Source organism: Bos mutus, chromosome 7 (genome assembly GCF_027580195.1).
Source record: "Bos mutus isolate GX-2022 chromosome 7, NWIPB_WYAK_1.1, whole genome shotgun sequence".
Lineage (NCBI taxonomy): Eukaryota > Metazoa > Chordata > Mammalia > Artiodactyla > Bovidae > Bos > Bos mutus.
Genome location: NC_091623.1, coordinates 69,964,399 through 69,988,996, shown reverse-complemented (window position 1 = coordinate 69,988,996; position 24,598 = coordinate 69,964,399). Strand labels below are relative to the sequence as shown.

The window sequence follows — 24,598 nt, the reverse complement described above, 5'->3', positions numbered from 1 at the left end:
ATCTTTCCCTTTCTTTCCCTTACCTTTTGCTTCTCTTCTTTCCTCAGACATTTCCTCAGACATTCCTCAATAAAGCCTCCTCAGACAGTCTCTTTGCCTTCTTGCATTTCTTTGGGATGGTTTTGGTTACTTCCTCCTATACTGTGTTACAAACCTCCATCCATAATTCTTCAGGTACTCTGTCTACCAGATCTAATCCCTTGAATTTATTTGTCACTTCCACTGTATAATCATAAGAGATTTGATTTAGGTCATATCTGAATGGCCTAGTGGTTTTCCCTACTTTCTTCAATTAAGCTTGAATTTTGCCATAAGGAGCTCATGATCTGAGCCACAGTCAGCTCCTGGTCTTGTTTTTGCTGACTGAATAGAGCTTCTCTATCTTCAGCTGCAAAGAATAACAATCAGTCTGATTTTGATATTGACCATTTGGTGATGTCCATGTGTAGAGTCATCTCTTGTGTTGTTGGAAGAGAGTGTTTGTTATGACCAGTGTGTTCTCTTGACAGAACTCTGTTAGCCTTTACCCTGTTTGATTTTGTACTTCAGGGCCAAACTTGCTTGTTACTCCAGGTATCTCTTGAATTCCTACTTTTGCATTCCAATCCCTGGTGACGAAATGACATCCTTTTTGGTGTTAATACTAGAAGGTCTTGGAGGTTCTCGTAGAACCTTTCAGCTTCAGCTTCTTCAGCATTGGTGATTGAGGCATCAGATAAGATCAGATCAGATCAGTTGCTCAGTTGTGTCTGACTCTTTGGAACCCCATGAATCGCAGCACGCCAGGCCTCCCTGTCCATCACCAACTCCCAGAGTTCACTGACTCACATCCATCGAGTCAGTGATGCAATCCAGCCATCTCATCCTCTGTCGTCCCCTTCTCCTCCTGCCCCCAATCCCTCCCAGCATCAGAGTCTTTTCCAGTGAGTCAACACTTCGCATGAGGTGGCCAAAATACTGGGGTTTCAGCTTTAGCATCCTTCCTTCCAAAGAAATCCCAGGGCTGATCTCCTTCAGAATGGACTGGTTGGATCTCCTTGCAGTCCAAGGGACTCTAAAGAGTCTTCTCCAACACCACAGTTCAAAAGCATCAATTCTTCGGCGCTCAGCCTTCTTCACAGTCCAACTCTCACATCCGTACATGACCACAGGAAAAACCCTAGCCTGGACTAGACGGACCTTTGTTGGCAAAGTAATGTCTCTGCTTTTGAATATGCTATCTAGGTTGGTCATAACTTTCCTTCCAAGGAGTAAGCGTCTTTTAATTTCATGGCTGCAGTCACCATCTGTAGTGATTTTGGAGCCCAGAAAAATAAAGTCTGACACTGTTTCCCCATCTATTTCCCATGAAGTGGTGGGACCGAATGCCGTAATCTTCGTTTTCTGAATGTTGAGCTTTAAGCCAACATTTTCACTCTCCACTTTCACTTTCATCAAGAGGCTTTTGAGTTCCTCTTCACTTTCTGCCATAAGGGTGGTGTCATCTGCATATCTGAGGTTATTGCTATTTCTCCCAGCAATCTTGATTCCAGTTTGTGTTTCTTCCAGTCCAGCATTTCTCATGATGTACTCTGCATATAAGTTAAATATACAGCCTTGACGAACTCCTTTTCCTATTTGGAACCAGTCTGTTGTTCCATGTCCAGTCCTAACTGTTGCTTCCTGACCTGCATACAAATTTCTCAAGAGGCAGATCAGGTGGTCTGGTATTCCCATCTCTTTCAGAATTTTCCACAATTTATTGTGATCCACACAGTCAAAGGCTTTGGCATAGTCAATAAAGCAGAAGTAGATGTTTTTCTGGAACTCTCTTGCTTTTTCTATGATCCAGCGGATGTTGGCAATTTGATCTCTGGTTCCTCTGCCTTTTCTAAAACCAGCTTGAACATCAGGAAGTTCACAGTTCACATATTGCTGAAGCCTGGCTTGGAGAATTTTGAGCATTACTTTACTAGCGTGTGAGATGAGTGCAATTGTGTGGTAGTTTGAGCATTCTTTGGCATTGCCTTTCTTTGGGATTGGAATGAAAACTGACCTTTTCCAGTCCTCTGGCCACTGCTGAGTTTTCCAAATTTGCTGGCATATTGAGTGCAGCACTTTCACAGCATCATCTTTCAGGATTTGGAATAGCTCAACTGGAATTCCATCACCTCCACTAGCTTTGTTCATAGTGATGCTTTCTAAGGCCCACTTGACTTCACATTCCACGATGTCTGGCTCTAGGTCAGTGATCACACCATCGTGATTATCTGGGCCGTGAAGATCTTTTTTGTATAGTTCTTCTGTGTATTCTTGCCATCTCTTCTTAATATCTTCTGCTTCTGTTAGGTCCATACCATTTCTGTCCTTTATTGAGCTCATCTTTGCATGAAATGTTCCTTTGGTATCTCTGATTTTCTTGAAGAGATCCCTAGTCTTTCCCATTCTGTTGTTTTCCTGTATTTCTTTGCATTGATTGCTGAAGAAGGCTTTCTTATTTCTTCTTGCTATTCTTTGGAACTCTGCATTCAGATGTTTATATCTTTCCTTTTCTCCTTTGCTTTTCGCTTCCCTTCTTTAGACTTGGATTACTTGTTGAATGGTTTGCCTTGGAAATGAGCTGAAATCATTCTGTTGCTTCTGAGATTGCATCCAAGTACTGCCTTTTGAACTCTTGTGTTGATTGTGTGGGCTGCTCCATTTCTTCTAAGGGGTTCTTGCCCACAGTAGTAGGTATAGTGGTCATCTGAATTAAATTTGCCCATTCCCATACATTTTAGTTCACGGATTCCTAAGATGTTGATGTGCACTCTTGCCATCTCCTGCTTGACCACGTCCAGTTTACCTCGATTCATGGACCTAATGTGTCAGGTTCCTATGAAGAATTCTTTACAGCATCGGACTTTACTGTCCCCAGCAGACACATTCACAGCGGAGTGTCCTTTCCACTTTGGACCAGGCACTTCATTGTTTTGAGAGGTATTAGTAATTGTCCACCACTCTTCCTCAGTAGCATGTTGGACACTTCCAGACCTGGGGGGCTCATCTTCCAGGATCATATATGTTTGCCTTTTCCTACTGTTCATGGTGTTTTTGCAGCAAAAACACTGGAGTGGTTTGTAATTCCTCCTCCAGAAAGTAGACCACAGACAATGTATGTTTTGTCAGAACTTTTCACAAGCCCTTTCACCATGATAAGGCTATGATCCATGAAGGGGAATGTGGAGGTAGATAATAAGCAAATAAATAAAATAAATTAAGATTAGTACTACATACTGAGAGGAAAATTAAACAATCGTGTCAGAGTGGTCTTATGCTAAAAGTGTTTTAGACTGAGTTCTGAGGACAATTGAGATGAGTCCTGATTTATTAATCACTAAGACTATAAATCAGCTGTTTTGGTAGTGACTTTTAAGAAATCAGCTGGAAGCTTAATATCAATTTCTTCTTCTGTAAATATATCATATTTTGAGAACATCTACGTTCTCTGTATGTGGATGCATTCATATCGGATAAAGCAATGCTGTCCTCTGGTGGTCGTCGGTTTAATAGCATTGCCAGCTGTACTTGGGCAAATCTATTTCAAGGGTGTACTCTAGTGGGATTTACTTTTAAAAATTGGGTGTCTTTTTTTAGATTGCTTTGATTTTAAAAGGTCTCTACAGTTATCATGCATTTGAAGATCTTATTTAATCTTATATAATGCTTACAATAGTTTTCTGTGTTCAACAATACTTACACAATAGAAAGAAAGATTACCTAGGAAATAGGAAGAATTCAACTCTCAGAACTGAAAGCAGGTTAATAATGGTAAAAAAATAAATAAGTCAGACAGTGCGAATTGCTGATACAAGTGTGGAAAATCTGAGCCTTGAACTTGTTTATCAAAACATCTATGAAAGCCCCCTTTCTAAAAGGCTTATTATGTAAACCTTTCAACACTTTTTTAGTAGAAAACTTTTTTAGAAGGACATACTTGGGAATTTGAAAAGACAACCTTATTAAAAATAGTGAACATTGTTAATAAAACTTCATATTAAACAATAAATTTCCATTGACCTATGATCATATTATTTAATCTTCTAAATATTTGGTCTGTTTCTTTTAAATACTGATTTTTTAACATTTGCTGTTTACAATATGGACATTTTCTAACTCTTTAATTGAAGTCTTTCTATTAAAGACTTTCGAAGTCTTTAATTGAAGAGTTCTTTTTAGAATAATGATTTTTTATCTCCTAGTAGTTTTCTTATGATTAAATTTATTTATTTTTAATTGAAGGATAATTGCTTTTCAGTATTGTGTTGGTTTCTGCCAAACATCAACATGAATCAACCATAAGTATTCCTAGTAGTTTTTTGCTTTGCTTTTTTATTTTAGAAAATATATGTAACATATTTGAGAAAGTATTAGGTAGCTAACAGAAAAATTTGACTTTCTCTTCTAAATGTATTGTGCCTGAAGTCTTCTTTTACAGTAGTGTCTCTTTTTAAGACCCTTGATTGAGTAATTTATTTCCATTCTGTCTGGTAGTTATCTCAATAATAATAAAACTCATAAAGACTGATAACAACACATATTTCTAGTTGAATCTTTATCAGCTGATATATACAGTTTTAAATTAGTTTCATTCCCTAGTCTAGTCGTTATGTGCTATTTGAATGCAATTTAAAAAATTGGTTTTGAATGCTCCATAGTGATTTCTTAATCATGGCATAAATCACAGTAAACGTTGAAATTATTTTTTCTAAACATAATGTGAGCTGAGAGAGTGTGTAATTTAACTGGACAGTGTGGGGCTTTGTTTGCATTTATTTCACAGAACTATATAAAAGATACCTAGCCATTATTTCATCTGCAATGATCTTTTGCTGGATAGGACTCCTGAAGCTACATGGTCTCTTTCATGCTTAGCTTGAAAATGTTTCAGTTAATATCCTTTGCGGAAGGTGGGCTGGTAAGAATTAAATGAGTATCTTGGTATAAGGACTTCAGTGGGGCAAAGAAAAGAGCCTCTGTGTATGTGGCACCTGTCATCTTGGTATTTTGATAGATTGACTCTAAGTATGGAAGGGGGAGAAAGCCAGACCTTTATCTGAAGGAACGATAGAGTTTTGGAATACATGTGTGCGTTTGTTTTGTTAGTTGGTAATCAGTGATTCTCGTTTGACTCTCATTTCATACCAGCCTCAGCATATCTCTGCATGTGATGCCTCTTCTCATAATTAGGAGAATTCACTGTGGGAAAAACTAGTACCGTCAGGGATCATATCTAGATTTTGTTCATCTAGGCATGAAAACCAGATATTTCTTTAACAGAATTCAAAAACGGAATCAGTTTTTTATTATGAAACTGAATCACCTTGATTATGTTGTTTTAAATGTTGAGCATAATTTTTACCTTAATTAAGGTAACATGATAAGCTTGACCTTCTTTAACCCCTAAAGAATTAAAAATGCCAATATTAGCGTTTTTATTCTAGTTAATGTATTTTTTTCTCTCTTCTACTTTGTAAACATGATGGAGAATGTTTGTTGAAGAGTATTTTGGGAATTTCTCTCTTCATTTTTGAAATCTAATTCTTAATGAAAATAAAATCCCCAATATTAGGCTCATTATTGCTGTTCTAACATTGGCTTCCACAATCATATTCCACAATCAGGAAAAAAGAGAAAGATTACATAAGATCAACTTTATATACAGCATACAATTGGCAGAAATTAGTATCTAAAATAGGATGTGGTGGGTCAGTTTGGGGTTCAGAGCTTTATGGCTTTTTAATTAGTCTTGGTGCAGAGCCTTTTCAGTTTAGTGGCTCCTTTTAATATTGCATAGAATGTCTTGCTATTCTAAAAAGGCACATTGATGAAATGATAGTAGTACTTGCCATTATCTCACTAATATATATGCTTCATTGGTGTGTTCACTGTTTGTTGCACCAGCCTATGGCTTTTATGATCACTTACATTAACGCAATAGAGTTCAACCTTATTTTGCAATACCCTAGTATTTTTATAATAAAAGAAGTATTTCTCTCCATCTGCAGGTGCTGCTGTTTTTTCAAACGAAGGAAAAGGAAAACCATACAGCGCCACAAATGACTCTGGACACGGACAGATCATGGGGAGTTACTTACGTGTTCACCTGCTGTCTCGTGATTAAAATCATCTCTGTAGTGACCACATATATTTTCAAAGACTCACTCTTAGAAACGAAAATGTCATACTTTCATACTTCATTTTGTGGTTGTCTTACAGTCATTTTTTTTTTTTTTTCTAATTTAACTTTTATGGAAGCTTTAAAGTTTTGTCAAAACATGAGTGCTTTGCCCATCAGTGAATGGAATGGACCAATGAGGTGGTATTGATGACTTACACAGTTCTATAGAACATTTTTAAGAAGCTCTCCTCCAGTTATAGAAAGCAGTACAGTATCTGAAATGTCAACCAGTTATATACCTAACCTGGTTTTCTTTTATAACTTCTGTAAGAGCATAATCAAACAGGAATTTTCTCCCCGGCGGATAAAGCAACAGAGAAAACAGTTGCCCAGATATTTAAAAGAAGTTATCCCTTGAGAAGTTCATTATCTGTGTGACATCTGCATTGATTTCACTGTTACCGATGGTACTGCTATTCATGAATCACGTTAACATTCTCTCTGTGAAATCAAGGTACAGTCACTGCCCAGAGGTACTGAGGAAAAAGCTCTATGGGTTCAGCCGATGGTAGTTGGTAAAATGAATCATAAAATAGCGTGGTTAATACGAGCTCTGCTTTTGTTGCACCACTATGTGAAGTACAGTGTTGCCGAAGTGGCAAAAGCGCTTATTTTTTAAAAATGCGAACTATTTGTGTAATGTAACTTTATGCTTCCAGATAATGATGTATGTTAGACAGCAAGAAATGAATACTTTGAGAAATGAGATATGATGGAGTTTTTGGAGAAATACACTAGGAGAAGGAATAAATGTGAATCTCACCGCATCATATGAGGTTGAAGGAGATCCCACTGAAACCTGCTGCTGAACGACTACATTCTCCTTAAGCAGAAAACTTTGGATGTGCCACGCAATGGTGTCTGTTTATTAATTAGTTGCTCTTTGATTAAAAAGAAGGGCACCCCCCAGCAATAAAACCGGGGTCCCCCTATTGCCATCTGCTCACATTAGTCTCTTGTATTCAACTTTGCTGGTTCTCTGGAATTTTCCTGCTTTTTAGTATAATTTTGATGATTGAAGACTATTTTGGAAAGGATGGGTCAGGTGCTTTGTCCCCATAGTCTTTTGAAGTGCCTGCATATGAACAAAGAAACGGTTCTGTTTTAAAAAAATAGGAAACCCATTCCATTTTTCAAGAATGTTTTGTTTTAAGCCATACAGACACAGGTTATACTTTTGTCACATTTTCCTAGCCAGAATTTTCAAGGAGAGTTAAGATAAAAAGACTGGCTAGAAAGATAATTGTGTTGTTCAGATCTCATATTCACCTTTCGTTTATGAAATTGTTACCTACTCCTTCAATGCAGCCCCTTCTTTTTGTCTCTTAAGTGCGTGCCTCTGGGCAAGCTTATTTATTTTTATTGTTTCAAGGTAACATTTAAAATGTGTAATTAAATAAATCTACATTTTTGACTTCCTTATTGCATTTCCAGAAATTTGCTTGTACTTTGTAATTTATTTTCTTATTAGCCAAAAGTTCAGTGTGTTGTTTTTGATGAATTAGGCACCCATATGAATAGTGCAGATCAGGATGTTGTTTGTCATCATCGCTTGGAATCCTATAAATGATCTTTATAAGTTCTTGATTTTAAAGATCTACACTCAGCCTAGAAAACATATACTGTATAATTTGGTCAACAGTTTCCATTTTATATTTGTATACTGTCATGATGTCTTAAACTACAGGAGTTACATACTGAGTTTTTATTTTTGTTTGCTTTGAGCAAGGTAGATGGATGTTTTAGCCATTATAATGTGAAACCACTTCTTTCTTTACAGTATTTGACCAAATTTGTGTGTCTATGATATTTGTAAATACATGCGATATCTGTATTTCTTATCATAAGCCTGTTTAGTTTTATTCTCAGTAGGGTTTTTGGACTGTACAGTGTTTATATGATCTGAACTCCTTATACATAAGAAGGTGTGTATATTAATCCAATTATGGACTTAAAATATTTTAAAAGTATAAATACCCTTATTTGCTGCAAAGACCAGTGTGTAGACATTTGCTTTTTAGCAATATTTTTAAGTGCTCCATTTTAATGCCAAGGAATAAGTCTTTTGGCGACACAAACTGGTCAATAATAGGTAATGCAGGTATGTTCAGGTTAAGCCAACGATGTTTTGCATTTTTATGCTTCTTTTCTGTCAACACTAATGAAGTCAACATTGCCTGAATGTCTGAATAATGAAACACATCCCTGTTTAAAAGTATGTAACTGAAAAAGAAATAAAAAATAAAGGTAGTTTTTTTAAACTTGCTCTTTCCCCTTTCCTCTGATCATGGGTAAAATAATGCCACTCACTAACTGAAGATAGAAATTTTTAAAATTCAGTTTATGTGAATAAATTTAGTATATGTGAAAAGCAGAGCTGAAGGAACGTTCTTTTGTGTTTTTGATTTTTGTTTTGCTTTGTTGGAACTCTATTGTAAGCAGTATGTAGCTGGGTGTATCCAAGCTTTCTTTAATGAAAGTTTAAACAAATTTTTTATTTCTCCGAACTCTTTAATAGAGCAATTAATTAGAACTAATGCCATTAATAAACAAAGGAAATAAACTGTATCATTTCATCCCTTTTAAAAAATGAAGTCATACTATTATGTTTCCAGAAATGAAGTATTATTGCTCCAGTTTGAAGTGAATGACTTTAAGATCATTGCAGATGCAGAGCACATATCTGTGGCAGTATCTCACAGTTCATCATTGTGCTGTTCACTCTAGGGGGTTTTACAAGATGCTGCTGTGCTTACTGAAAGATGGCAAAGGTAAGGTAAGTCAAAGCAGCAGTCTTAAGTCTGTATGTGTCCACTAAGAACCACCATTCAGAAACAGTAAGAAGATCTGGAGATCAAACATAGCATAGGTTAAGCATGGGTTAAAAGGCCCTATCTAGAAATAAATGACCTAAGATTAGAGTTTGACCTGAATGATTATATAGTTGCATTAGTCAGTACCCTTGGCTTTGCAAGTGCTAGAAACCTAACTTGGCTTCAGCAGTAGGCATGCACATCATTGCATTTGAAAAGTCCATTCATACATTCATAGGAGTGGCTTTGGACATGCTTGATCCTGGTGTAAAGTTTAGGAATCTGACTTTGTATTTCTCAGTTTTGCTTCCTACTCTTCTGTTTTCGTTGTCAAGGGGATTTTTTGTGTGTGATGGTAAAATGACCACGCAACAACTTTAGACTACTGCCTACTTCATAACCTCAACAAAGGACAGTTTCTCTCAACAGTTTTAACAGAATCCTGACATTTATTCCTTCATTGATTCACATGCCCACCCCAGAGCCACTGTGGCCCAGGAAATGTTGTTCTCCCATCTTCACAGGACACATTGGACTGAGAAATGAGGTAGAAGGGGTGTTCCCAAAAGAAAATGAGGGTAGTGTTATCAGAAGGAAAGTGAATGGATTCAGTGCAGGCAAAATCTAGATATTTGCTGTTATGGTGAGAAAAACAAAATAGAGTGTAAAGGGAAAAATAATTGCTTTAAATTAGAAAACGTTTGTATTACTGAGACATATTAGTCTGAATATATTATTGAAAATCACTAATACACATTTGAAAAATGTTTTGGACTTAGGTAAAAATGAACATCATAAGTACCATATTTGATGTGTTTTTGTTTAGTTTTTAAAGGTTTTTGTGATTACCATTGGATTAGTAGAGTGAAAAGCTGATCTTTCTAGAGAAAAAGTAAATGGAATTATAAAGTTTTGCTGATGTTTGGGATGATGAGTTTCTTCTCTGCCCATCTCTAATATGGACCCACATTATTTTCTTAGGAAATTTACTTCATAGGAATACATGGATCATAACCAAAGAAAGGACTACATATACAAGTATTATCAGGTAATACTGCTGGGATATGAAAATGGTTTTAGAAGGAACAGTTGTTCACAGGAATGTTTACCATACTGTGACTTGACTTAATATGAAAAACAGTCCTGCACTGCTCTAGAGTGGGGTTGACAAACTTTGGTTTTATGGGACCAAAGGCAAAATTGAAGTTTTTATATACTTGCATAATGAGAAAACAAATTTCCAGTAGTTTTGTATTGAGGAAGTTCAAAATACATATGAATACTTGAGTACAATTTTTTTGTAATACAGGTCTACTGATAAGAATTGAGATATTTTGAGAGGATAATATTTCACTTAGGAGTTTGAAATTGATCGTCTGTTATGCTGATCTGTAATGTGATTTTATATATTTCATCTTTGAAAATGTCTTCAGATAGATATTACCAAATACTGTATCAGTCCATACGTATGATTTAATTACAGTGTATTCACCATTAGGAGGGTGTTTTATACAATTTTCTTAGATTCTGCCCTTGATATTTGCCATGGACATAACATTACATTGCAGATTAATTACTTTGTATTGAAGATTAGATGGATGCTCCTCATTTGTACAGTTAAGTGGATCCAAAAATGTAGCTGAAACAGCAGTTGAGTTTGAAAAACATACCCACTGCAAATTGTGTAGGAATGGATATCTTGCTTCTTGTTTTAACTTGACAGCATAGGAAGTGGATAAAGTGGCTTGACATTACTTGTGATTTAAATAAGATTAGTTTTGTCATAATGATTTTGTTGCAGTGTAAATTTCACATATAAGTGCTGTTTTGCCTTACAATTTTTAAGTTGATTTACTAAGAAACGTCAAATCTGCTGCAAACCTAATTTTCAAATCTATTCAGTTTTCATTAATAATAGGTAAAAATGATACCTATTCAGAGAAAATTCAGTGTTGGTTCTGAGCTAAAAAAAAAATTGCAATAAAACTTTCCTACAAATATCAAACTGCTGTGTAGCTGGGCAAGTCAGGATATTCAGTTTCCATTCCTAGCAAAAACTTACTGGAAGTAATGATAGTTAAAACTGCAAGAGTAAATGAAATTCACCACTGACTTAACTAGTTCAGTAACATGACAGATTCAAATAGTTCCCCCAGAATACCTGCTGATGAATCATGTAATGCATAAAGATTGATTTTAAACATTTTATACTTTCACAAGCTTTGTAAATTTGCCCAGTAAACCATTTTCTACTCCATATGCCCTTACCACCATTAAGTTACAACACATCTTTGCAGACACCACTTCAGTTAGCACTGATGTTTTCTCAAGTTCTTTAAAAGTCTTCTCTCTTAAAAAAAATTATCTTATTGGAGTTGTTGCACGGAGTCTATTCACAGAGGCCAATTCCTGAGTTACTTTAAGCTCCATACTGACTTCTCTTGTAATCAACAACTAGGCAGTATTGGTAACATGTATTGACTCATGAAAAGCCAAATCATTTGCCTTGTTTTTTAGTTGACAGTTGGTGTCTTCAAGCAATTGTCCTTGCACAAAAACTAGTGGTCTTCAACGTGTTTATCTTCTCTGGACACACTTTGTAGCTGCTGCAGTCAAACACAGTTTAATTAACTTTAACTCACTGTCACTGAAGAACTTTCTTTGCTTGGCTAACAAATGAGCCACTTGGAAAGTAACTTTGGTTGCACCTTCATTCTCATTTTTTGTGTGTTTGAATAAATTCTATTGTGATAAGATACTCTGCTTTAAAGTTTTAATTGTTCTTACTGTTGCTTTCCTGTGAGTTGGGAATATTGTGATGAGTGCTTGGTCTGGTAATGTGAAAATAAATTGTATTCTTTTAACACAACTGAAGTGTCACTGCCTAATAAACATGGTGCTTTGCTATTATAATTTTATAACAAAATAATCCACATTCCACCGTGCCTTAAAAAGCACAACAGTCAAACTTCGCTTTACTTTTTGAAATATGATTAACCTGCATTAGTAATAAAAGTAATAAAATGTTTGTATGACACTATGTGTAGCACTTGAAATGCTGTCGAATGGTCACTGTGTCCCTGAGATTCAGTAGTGTGTTGAGCAGCAATGTAAAGTAGTGAGCACCACATATGGTCTCTGTCACAGCTATTCAGCTTTGCCTTCGTAGCTTGAAAGCAGCCATAGACAACATGTCAATGAATGAGCATGGCTGTGTTCCAATAAAAGTTTTATTTATGGGTACTGAAATTGGAATTTTATATAGTTTTTATGTATCATGAAGTATTCTTTGGATTTTTTTCAACCATTTAAAAAATGCAAATACCATTCTTAGTTCATGGGCCAAATGAAAGCAGGAGTTGGACTGGATCTGGCTTGCAGACCATGACTTGCCAACTTCTATTCTGGACCACACTGGAAAGATTTGGATGTTTGAAGTTAATTTTATTTTTTTAACCTAATTGAGTGACACAATAAAAGGAGGGGTCATTTTGAAATAACCTGAAGGATTATGATAAAGAAAATGCTCCATAGTACATTTGGGAATTATAAATGAGATCATTCAGTGTCCTGTTTGAGCTTAGGTGTTGAAGCAGTGTATGGTCTTAGAAAGAGCATGAAGATTTGCAACTTTTTCACTTGCCTTGTGAGAACCGTGGCAGGTTACTTCTTAGCATCAGTTTCCTCACCTCAGATTGGAGTAATGCTTTCTTTGCAGCACGTCTCTGAAGTTTCGCAGTAATATCTATAAGAGCTCTCCATGCAGGCTGCCATCTACCATTACTCTCATGATAAACCATATTTGAAAACTGAGCAGCACCTTTATTTCTCAAGCAGAGTGTGTGCTTCTGCTTTTTGAGACAAGACTTTGGTCTGGTATTGATTAAACTGTGTCTTAGATTGAAGCTGTCGTTCCTATCTGTTTAAAAATATTTGTACCCTGATTTTATCACGTTGTACAATTGGCTACTTTGACTCATAACAGCGTTGATAAGTTAAAAATCATTAATTCTGTACCTTTAATGGTAAAAATAACAAACAACAGAGGCAAGGACAAAGCCCTGTGTCACGTATTCCTGCTTGCTGTAAGCTCAGTATCAGTCCACTAACCTAAGACATGATGCCTAGGTGGGCTGTCTAATGTGTGACAATCCTCTGCCATTTGGCTACTGTGAGCTATTTATGTTTTTCTGAAATCTAGGTGAAATGAACCATTTAGTCCATTTCTTTGCCCTCCCATTCTCATTATTCCATCTGAAAAAGGAACTGGATTTAGTTTGTAATGTCTTTTCCTAATGAATCCATGTTTACTTCAAAGATCACTGTTTCTAATACTATAAACTTTTGACTAATTCAGTCTAGTCTTATTTGGAATCTACATTATTGACCAATCTGTAGCTGTATAGTCTACTCTTTTTTTTTTTTTTTCTTTTAATAGAAATTTCATTTCCAATCTAGTCTTTTTGCCTTGCTCCATTTACCATCTGCAAAGTCTCTCAGGATGAATTTTGTCTGGGTTTGGAGACTTGTTTGTGCCTATGATGGACCTCATTTCCTTCTTACTTTAACCCCCTTATCACCCACTTAATTTTCTAGGCTGAAGATTATTCTTGATTTAAAAAAAAAAAGAAACTCTAAAAAAGCTAAGTCTTATATTATCCTCGTAACCATTTCCTTACATTTGTCTCTACACATAGTTTATAAAACCCTATTTATTGACTTGAGCTTTGTTTTTTCTTTTAAGAAATTGTCAGCTAATTGGGAGAGGGAGGTTAAAGATTTTACCATTTCTTATATTCATTAGCTATGCATACTTGACTTCCATTCTTTTAAGAGTTTAGCTTGTCAGAAGAGACATTTTTTTGCAAGCTTGCTCCTTCCCCCTCCCCTTATAGAGTCAGTTTTGATTGCAGAACTGGAATCAACAGTCTGAGTTCTCTTCACTAGTTATCACCAGCCTTGAAATGATCACATTCTCTCAAGGTTCCCAAACCTTCCTCTTTATCAATTAGTTACTTCCTGTTGGTCATTTTGGCAGTCCAGCGTAGTAGTTTCAATATTTGCCATTTCCTCTATTTCCTGGAAGGTTTCCCAGATGGCTCAGGGGGTAAAGAATCTGCCTGCATTGCAGGAGACACAGAAGACATGGGTTCAATCCCTGGATTGGGAAGATCCCCTAGAGTACAAAACCGCAACCTACTCCAGTATTCTTGCCTGGAGAATTCTATGGACAGAGGAGTCTGGCAAGCTACAGCTCACGGAGTCTCAGTCTGACAGGACTAAGCATGAATACCTGATTTCCTGGAAGACTAGTTTTTTTTTTTTATAAAGAATCATCAGATGCTCTGGTTTTGGTAAAATAGGATTTTTAGACAATTGAAGCTATCATGACCGTATGTTTCCCAATTCTGGGCTTTTAAAGTTCATGTATTTAACAACTTTTTTTTTAATAGCACCTTGTTTCAGTCAGTGGTTGCATGCTTAAATCTGATTTTCTGGCCTGGCATTCTGTAGTGTATTTTCATAATTGTATCCCGGTTTTTTCCTCTCTTTCCGCAATATTTTCTACAGTGCATTTTATGTTTGGTGTCCAAGTACCAGTGCTGTCAGTCCAGGATACTTCCCTACGCCTCTCCTCATTTGTGTGCCCTTTTGTTGCCTAAGCCTTGCTTATAGCTTGTGTCTGTATGTTAGTGTGAAGACAGCTGGGTGTTGTCTGACACTTCTGAAGTTCTCTTCTGGAGTGAATCACTTGACCATTTCCAACCTGACAATGTATATAACAGTCAGTTTCTTGTTTCTCATCTGATTTTTTCACCCTTATCCTCATTCAGTTAAAAAAATCTCTTTAATGAGTCATATATGTTCATACCAATATCTCATGAGATAACATTCTACCCATTTTAAATTGTGCCTTGGAAATTCAAATCATTTAAAAATCATATTGGCAACAAAATCACTTCCTTCTTATACCTTGTATTTTATGCTGAATTCCATATTAACTTTGTCAGGATGTCCTAAATAGTTCTACAGTCAACTTTTTAAAAAAATTTAATATGATAAATTGTGTGTGTGTGTGTGTGTGTATATATTTATACACATAGATAAATGTATATAATTATAAAGATTTGGCAATTAGAGCTATTTTTTTCTCCACAGTAATTGGTGCTTAAGTTGCTTAAATGGAAGCACCAGCTGAAAATCCTACCTTGAAAAATTAACATCTGGATAATCTCTTGTGGTCTCCTCTACAGGTTTGGCTGGTAGAAGACCAAAAGGGAGCACTGAGAATTGAAAGTGCTTATTTTTCATATTCAAGAAAGGTAAAGGCTGTTCTTCAGTCAAAGTCCCAAGTTGTGAACAAGTAACCACTGGGAATCAAGATAACTTCCAATTAATTCAAAAGCTCTGAAAATGAATCAGTAACATCACACCAGTGACTCTGGTTCCAAAAATGAGCAAGTCAACAGCAGCCTCACCACAGTCTTATGAAACTGGGCAAATTGATGCCAACGTTACACTTGGGGACAATAGCTGGGCAAAAGTGCCTTGCTCCAGTGACCACACTGCAGGTATTTCATCAGCCCTTTTGGTTTCCCTAAATCCTGCTGCACCATTGTAAATAGTTTATGTATTACATTCTTCTCTATTACTCTGTTTGTGTTATCTCTCTCCTCTGTAAAGCTCTCCCTCTCCCTGCGCCATTGAGGACACAGTGAGAAGGCAGCTATTTTCAAGCCAGAAAGAGAACTCTCACCAGGAACTGAATTTGTTGGTACCTTGATCTTGGACATCTCAGCTTCTAAAACTGTGAGAAATAAATGTTTATTGTTTAAGCCATCCTGTTCATGGTATTTTGTTATAGCAGCCTGAACTGACTAATACAGGAACTGTTCAAGAAAACTAACTCCCTAGTTTTTGTGAAAGTGATTGTGTTAGCCTTTGACATCTTTACAAGGACGTGATGGTCAAATGAAATAATGGATTTGGACGACATTGTGATGTCTAAAGTAGAGGTTTCCACACCTTGCTGAGTGTAACAGTCACTTATAGATAGTACATTTTTTGAAAGAAAACCCTTGGGCTCTCTACTCCTAGTGCTTCTGATGAAGGAAAAGAGTTAATTAGAGGAGTTAAGAAGTTCTTTAAGGAGTTCTTAAAGGACTCCTCTAATAATTCTCATATATCACCAAGTTTGGGATGCATTACTTTGAAACAACTGCTCTAAATTGTCCTTGAAGGTGGTGACTTTAAAAACAAATATTTATTTCACTACACTGGGTCTTAGTTGCAGCACTCGGAATCTTTGATCTTTATTGTGGCATGCAGGGTCTTTTTAGTTGTGGCATGTGGGATCTAGTCCCTTGACCAGGGATTGAACTGCAGTCCCCTGCACTGGGAGCATGGTGTCTTAGCCACTGGACCACCAGGGAAGTCCTGAAGGTAGGTAAACTTCTGAGAGTTGGGTACTGAGATGTCCCTTTAAAGTATTCTCTTCCGGGGTACCGTACCTTAGTACTGTTCGTCAGGTGTTTCTGGTTCTCCCCTCATCCAGACACGTGGGAGTAATGTACTTCCTGCTCACTTGTGTGGGGTGAGGCCGTGTCACTCACCACCTAGACCATTTCCTCTGACTCCTCTCAGTTTTTCAGCTCCTGACTGGCCTGCCTCCACAGACCTGGGCCAACACTCGTCCAGTCTCCTGTTACATTCTTGACTCAGAGAGCAAATACAGTCAAGGGGGTTTTGACACAAACAAACCCCCCTTCATTGATCGTGCTCCCTCATCCAGTTATTCTATTTTTCCCCTTTCTCTTGGCGAGACATCTCGACATTTTTCCCATTTCTCTTGGTGAGAAAGAAGAGTTACAGTATTATCCTGTAGTATTCCAGTGGCTGAATCATTGTGTAACATGATCACTGCTTGACCCTTACAGGTCTTGCCTCTATATATTTTGCTTTGAGGTCCAGGACTGTGATGGTAAAAGCTGTATGATATTTACTGCATTTGAAAGACAATTTTTGTTTAGTCTTGTTTTGTGAGCATCCATGGATAAGTATGTTCAGATCTAAGGAAAAGTAAAAAACTGTTAGAAGTCAGGTGGTGTGATATTTAGGGGAATTATGGGCTAAAATCCTTCTCTTGACCAGGTCGCAAGGTAGTTAATAGGTTCTTGTAAGACAGAGAGTGAAAAGTTCAGAATACCAAGGGACAGATTCAGTCAGAAATGCCCTTTTGCTGCTGCTGCTAAGTCGCTTCAGTTGTATCCGACTCTGTGTGACCCCATGGACTGCAGCCTACCAGGCTCCTCTGTCCATGGGATTTTCCAGGCAAGAGTACTGGAGTGGGGTGCCATTGCCTTCTCTAATACAACGTGGTTGCTAGATACTATCCCTACTAGATTCTCAATTCTCTGCTGATGTAGCTTCTTTCCTTGAATTATTCAAAAAGCTTAAAGAGTGAAAACAGCCAAACGAGAGAAATATCTTTGTTTAAGCTCCATGATGTAATCTGGTCACTGCTTCATTTTTCATACACCAAAGAACATCAACAAAATGATGATACTCAAGCTCAATTTTACCTTTCACAGGGCATTGAGAAGTAGATTTTCTCTCTTCTCTAATAGAAATATTCAAAAGTTCTCATGCCACAGAGAAAGACAAAATGATTAAAAATGATTGCTTGTGGTTGTTTCCTCCCCTGGTTATAGGCTATATAAATTACTCCTGGGAACAAAAGAACATGTTTTATGCAGCACTGTTATCCAGGAGATGGCTCATTTTTTATCCCAGAGGAAGGAAGGATGGCCATTTGGCCAAAGGCCAAGAAATCTTGGCCAAGTTTTCTAGGAGCCCCCTGACAAAGACTGGGCTGGACAAAGAAGGGAAACTTTTGTTTATTAAATATTTTTTCTTTAAAAGTGATCAGACTGTGAATGAATTTTGTTTTAGGTTTTTTCAAATATTTTGCAAATGAAAATTTAAAATCAATGAAATGAGTGAAAAGATGAAAAAACAGAAACTTTGGAAACAGGTTCCTGTCTGACGAAGCCTTGCTGAGAGAAAAAAAGAGGAATAAGTGGATGTTTTGCTTGTGTTTTTACGATTGGAACAGCTTGAATGGGTTTGTTTGCTGGGGAAATACTCTCAGTGAAGATGAGGTCATAGCTACTGGAGAGAATGATGTGGAAGAAAGGAAATCCCTGGGGGAAATGAGCTAGGATCCCAAAGAGAAAGGAAAGTGGAAAGGAGAAAGGGCTAACTGGGCTTTGTAGAGATGATATAGGCTTCCCTAGTGGCTCAGATGGTAGACTCTGCCTGCAATGTGGGAGACCTGGGTTCAGTCCCTGGGTTGGGAAGATCCTTGGAAAAGGGAATGGCTATCCATTTCAGTGTTCTTGCCTGGCGAATCCCATGGACAGAGGAGCCTGGTGGGCTGTAGTCCATGGGGTTTCAAGAGGTGATATGTGTGAGGCAGGTGAGAAAATCATTCAAGTGATTGTCTATAGCATCAATGTTGAATTGAGATGAAAGTGAACCTGGAAGGAGACTGCCTGTGGGTTGCTTTTTATCTGGAAGAAAATGGAGCCATCTAGACACTGGGGGTGGTCCTGAAGAACAGTTCAATTCAGTTCAGTCGCTCAGTGGTATCTGACTCTCTGCGACTCCATAGACTGCAGCATGCCAGGCCTCCCTGTCCATCACCAACTCCCGGAGTTCACTCAAACTCATATCCATTGAGTTGGTGATGCCATCCAACCATCTCATCCTCTGTCATCCCCTTTTCCTCCTGCCCTCAATCTTTCCCAGCATCAGGGTCTTTTCAAATGAGTCAGCTCTTTGCATCAGGTGGCCAAAGTATTGGAGTTTCAGTTTTAACATCAGTCCTTCCAATGAACACTCAGGACTGATCTCCTTTAGGATGGACTAGTTGGCTTTCCTTGCAGTCCAAGGGACTCTCAAGAGTCTTCTCCAACACCACAGTTCAAAAGCATCAGTTCTTCAGCACTCAGCTTTATAGTCCAGCTCTCACATCCATACAGGACTACTGGAAAAACCATAGCCTTAACTAGACGGACCTTTGTTGGCAAAGTAATGTCTCTGCTTTTTAATATGCTGTCTAGGTTGGTCATAACTTTTCTTCCAAGGAGCAAGCGTCTTTTAATTTCATGGCTGCAATCACCATCTGCAGTCATTTTGGAGCCCCACAAAATGAAGTCTGCCACTGTTTCCACTGTTTTCCCATCTATTTGCCATGAAGTGATGGGACCAGATGCCATGATCTTAGTTTTCTAAGTTTTTCCAAGCCAGACTTCAACAATACTTGAACCATGAACTTCCAGATGTTCCAGCTGGTTTTAGAAAAGGCAGAGGAACCAGCAATCAAATTGCCAACACCTGCTGGATCGTCAAAAAAGGAAGAATGTTCCAGAAAAACATGTATTTCTGAAGAAAAGAGCAAGCATAATTACTTCAAACTTAATTTTGTTATATGACCTTCAGTTTGTCTTTAGGCAATGTATAATGACATAGAAATTATTGAATAGTAATATAGTAGTTAAAAATGAAAGAAATCTTTCACCTGCTGTTACAATAAAGACCTTTTAAAAGACCTTTTTATATAAGAAGTGTTTCATAAGCAAGTTGCTCTTTTAAAGAGCCCTTGGTAATGTAAGTTGTATTATGCACTTAGCTGACATTTTATGAGTGCTTCATGTTAATCATACTACGTTTTTCTTGGTATAGATATGGAAATCTGGTTAGCTCAACATCTAAAAATTCAGTATTAATGCAGCTCAACATTTTACTTTCAGATACATGTAGACTGTAAATTATAACCTTTATATATTTACATAGAGTGTTATATACAAAGGACAAAGTTTTCCCAAGACAGATTGCTTAAAAATATAAAATATAAATTTTATTTCAGAGGAAAACAAAGTTTTAACCAGCAAAGGTCTGAATCTTTACAATGATTTCAACACAAATAGGCAAGTTATATTTGCACATATGTCTAGATATCAATACACGTAGGAAATTTCTCTAGTGGCAAAAATTAGATTTTATTTATTTATTTCCATCCTTTGTGCTTTCACAGTATACCTACAGTAAATAAATTGTGTGTAATACTAACTAAAGTTTAGAGGCCAAAAAGAATATGAATGTAAATCAGCAACATTCTCAATTGCTAGTCTGTAAGTGTTCTTCCTAGTAGGCATTTCATCATTGAAGAAATATTATTCTCTAATTTTAAAAGAAACCTCAAAATAAGCTAACTCTTGTGGATTTGCATTATGTGTAAGCACAGTTGTCTGTCTGTCTTCTGTCTAACACTGAGATCAAATTCCCATAAAAATTTATTATTTTAACTATGTACAGTTATTCAGTGCCATTAATTACGTCATGCAAATAATATCACTGCCTAATTCTAGAACATTTTCATCACTCCCAAAGAAATCCTGTCCCATTAGTCATTTACCTTCCCCCTCAAGACCCCAGCCTCTGGCAACCCCTAATCTACTTTCAGTCTCTACTGATTTGCCTATAATGAATGTTTAAATGCAATTACATATGTAAACCTATGGCTGATTCATGTTGATGTGTGGCAGAAAGCCACACAATATTGTAAAGTGATTATCTTTCAATTACAAATAAATTTAAAAGATAAATGCAACTACATAATATGTGGCCTTTTGAAACTGGCTTCTCTTAGCTTCATGTTTTCAAGGTTTATCCTACTTGTATCATGTAAGAGTACTTCTTCCTTTTTTAGGCTGAACATGTAGGTTGTGAACTCTGTCACATGTAGGTACCATTTTTGTTTATCCATTCTTCAATTAAGGAACATTGGGTTGTTTCTGCCTTTTGTCTATAATGAACAGTGATGCTATTAACACTGGTGTACACACTTTTGTGTAGTTAAGCTCTCAAATTTCTCAGAATTTCAGCATTACATAGTAACTATGTTTAACATTTTGTGGAACTGCCAGCCAAACTTTTCCACAGCAGTCATACTTTTTTCATTTCCCACCAACAGAAACTTAGGAAGATTCCGTATTTTCCATATCCTTGTCAACACTTGTTACTTTTCATTTTTCAGAATATTTTTTAAGTATAGCCATCCTAGTGGGTATGAAGTGGTATTTCATTGTGGTTTTGGTTTGAATTTATCTAATGACTAATGGTGTTGAGCATCTTTTCATGTGTTTATTGACCATTTGTATATATATTAGAGACATGTATGTTTGAGTTATTTGCTTATTTTTGAGTCATTTCTCTTTTGACTTGTAGGAATTTTTTTGTATTCTGGAGACTAGACCCTTATCAGTTTTATATTTGTAATATTTTCTCCCATTCCGGGTTGTATTTTATTTTGTTTATAATGTCCTTAATGCAGAAAAATTTTTAATTTTGATGTTAATTTTTTTCTTTTGTTGCCTGTGCTTTTACTAAACCATTGCCTAACTCAAGATGAAGAAGATTTTCACCTGTGTTTCTTTCTAAAAGTTTTACAGTAGTATCTCTTACATTTAGGTCTTTTATCCATTTTGATTTCATTTTCATATGTGGTGTGAAGGTCCAAATTAATCTTACATGTGGATCTCTAATTGTTGAAATTCATCTGTGTCTTGTTGCTGTTGAGCCATCTACGGTGGCCAGGCAGGAAGCCATTTTTCCCTAGGTGTTAACCTAAAACAAATAAACTACTAGGTAGTTCTCCAGCAAAAATGACGTTATTTAGAATCAGCAGAGAATCACAGTTTGGGCTCTATTGTCATAGTGAACCATCTGCAAGTTCCCACTCAGCAAGGGAAACAGAGCAGTTTTATACAGGGGAGAATGAAGGCGGGTGGCTACAAAACAGCAGAGTCCAGTGCTTTTCACTGGCTGAGTCCTTGCCAGGGAAGGAGTCTGTCTTCTTTTTCTTGGACTCTGCTGTCGTTGCAGGGCATGAGGGCTTTGCCTGCTGGTGTCTTGACTGTATTTGAATGAGATTTCTGTTTATTAATTTCTTTACATTTTTCCCTTTTGATGAAGACCTCAACCTGAAAGCATCATGAGTAAGAGTCAGGTTTTCCAGTGTTAGAGGCTTGTTGTCCTTCAGTGCCAGGATGGACCTTTCTGTCCATAGTGTCTCTTATGGAAGAGCAGTGGTCATATTGGGAAACTAATAAGGCCACATTTAAGTAATAATGAAGAGTAAGCATGAAAACTCTCAGACTCTTTTATGTGAAGTTCATATATTATCAAGGTCATGGACATTGGAGATCATTTGATGTGTTATGTCATCATCATCATCAGCCCCATCTGGATATGTTGAGAAAGCCATCTCATCGGTTACTATCTGCTTTGATTCCAGGAAATCGTTACTTTCAGGTTACCAAATGATGTGTAGGTCCAGTCGATTTTGGTGCTTACTTTAGGTGTATCACATGAATCCAAGAGTCTATCCCCTGGAAATTGGTAGTACCAGCTTTGGTTTAGTTCAGTTGCTAAGTCGTGTCCGACTTTTTGTGACCCCATGAACTGCAGCACACCAGGCTTCTCTGTCCATCACAAACTCCTGGAACTTGCTCAAACTCATGTCTATCTAGTCGGTGATGCCATCCAACCGTCTTATCCTCTGTCGTCCCCTTCTTCTGCCTTCAATCTTTCCTGGCATCAGGGTCTTTTCCAGTGAGTCAGTTTTTCACATCAGGTGGCCAAAGTAATTGGAATTTCAGCTTCAGCATCAGTCCTTCCAATGGATATTTAGGACTGCCTTCAGGATTAACTGGTTTGATCTTCTTGCACTCCAGGGGACTCTCAAGAGTCTTCTCCAACACCACAGTTCAAAAGCATCAATTTTTCAATGCTCAGCCTTCTTTGTGGTCCAACTCTCACATCCGTACATGACTAATGGCAAAACCATAGCCTTGACTAGACGGACCTTTGTTGACACAGTGATGTCTCTGCTTTTTAATATGCTGCCTAGGTTGGTCATAGCTTTTCTTCCAAGGAGCAAGCGTCTTTTAATTTCATGGCTGCATCACCATATGCAGTGATTTTGGAGCCCAAGAAAATAAAGTTTCTCAATGTTTCCATTTTTTCCTCATCTATTTGCCGTGAAGTGATTGGACTGAGTGCCATGATCTTCGTTTTTTGAATGTTGAGTTTTAACCCAGCTTTTTCATTCTCCTCTTTCACTTACATCAAGAGGCTTTTTAGTTCCCCTTCACTTTCTGCCATAAGGGTGGTGTCATCTGCATATCTGAGGTTATTGGTATTTCTCCCGACAATCTTGATTCCAGCTTATGCTTCATTCAGCCCAGCATTTCACATGATGTTCTCTGCATATAAGTTAAATAAGCTTGGTGACAATATACAGCCTTGACATTTTCCTTTCCCAATTTGGAACCATCCGTTGTTTCATGTCTGGTTCTAACTGTTGCTTCTTGACCTGCATACAAATTTCTCAGGAGGCAGGTCAGGTGGTCCAGTATTCCCATCTCTTTTAAGAATTTTCCACAATTTGTTGTGAACTGTGGCTTTAGCATAGTGAATGAAGCAGAAATAAATGTTTTTTCTGGGTCTCTTGCTTTTTCTATGATCCAACAGATGTTGGCAATTTGATCTCTGGTTACTCTGCCTTTTCTAAATCCATCTTGAACATCTGGGAGTTCTTGGTTCACGTATTGTTGAAGCCTTGCTTGGAGAATTTTGAGCATTACTTTGCTAGCATGTGCTGCTGCTGCTAAGTCACTTCAGTCATGTCCGACTCTGTGTGACCTCATAGATGGCAGCCCACCGGTTCCACCATCCCTGGGATTCTCCGGGCGAGAACACTGGAGTGGGTTGCCATTTCCTACTCCAATGCATGAAAGTGAAAAGTGAAAGTGAAGTAGCTCAGTCATGTCCGACTCTTAGTGACCCCATGGAGTGCAGCCTACCAGGCTCCTCTGTCCATGGGATTTTCCAGGCAAGGGTACTGGAGTGGGGTGCCAGTGCCTTGAATGAGTGCAATTGTGAGGTTAGTTTGAGCATTCTTTGGCATTGCCTTTCTTTGGGATTGGAATGACAGCTGACCTTTCCAGTCCTGTGGCCACTGCTGAGTTTTCCTAATTTACTGGCATATTGAGTGCAGCACTCTCACGGCATCATCTTTTAGGATTTGAAATAGCTCAACTGGAATTCCATCATTCCACTATCTTTGTTCTTAGTGATGCTTCCTAATGCCCACTTGACTTTGCATTCCGGGATGTCTGGCTCTAGGTGAGTGATCACACCATTGTGGTTATCTGGGTCATTAAGATCTTTTTTGTATAGTTCTTCTGTGTATTCTTGCCACCTCTTCTTGATATCCTCTGCTTTTGTTATGTCCATACCATTTCTGTCCTTTATTGTACCAATCTTTGCATGAAATAGTCCATTGGTATCTCTAATTTTTTGAAAGAGATCTCCAGTCTTTCCCATCCTACTGTTTTCCTCTATTTCTTTGTATTGATCTTTGCATTGATCACTGAGGAAGGCTTTCTTATCTCTTGCTGTTCTTTGGAACTCTGCATTCAGATGGATATATCTTAACCACTGTTGGTTAGCAGTACCA

At 37.4% G+C, this 24,598-nt stretch overlaps 1 protein-coding gene across 9 annotated transcripts in view; it reads left to right on the top strand.

The window, feature by feature from the left end:
- CSNK1G3 (casein kinase 1 gamma 3) overlaps positions 1-15,823 on the top strand; it is a 123,436-nt gene extending 107,613 nt beyond the window's left edge. For 8 of the 9 annotated variants that reach the window (XM_070374072.1, XM_070374071.1, XM_070374069.1 and 5 more), the window contains 4 exons: positions 6,027-8,975; positions 9,994-10,060; positions 15,267-15,584; positions 15,697-15,822. In XM_070374072.1, coding sequence (XP_070230173.1) covers positions 6,027-6,081 — 55 coding nt within the window. In that variant the 3' untranslated portion in view covers positions 6,082-8,975; positions 9,994-10,060; positions 15,267-15,584; positions 15,697-15,822. Of the gene's footprint in view, positions 1-6,026; positions 8,976-9,993; positions 10,061-15,266; positions 15,585-15,696 lie in introns of all 9 variants that reach the window. The other variant, XM_070374067.1, reaches the window with a different exon arrangement.
- The last annotated feature ends 8,775 nt before the right edge of the window (positions 15,824-24,598 follow it).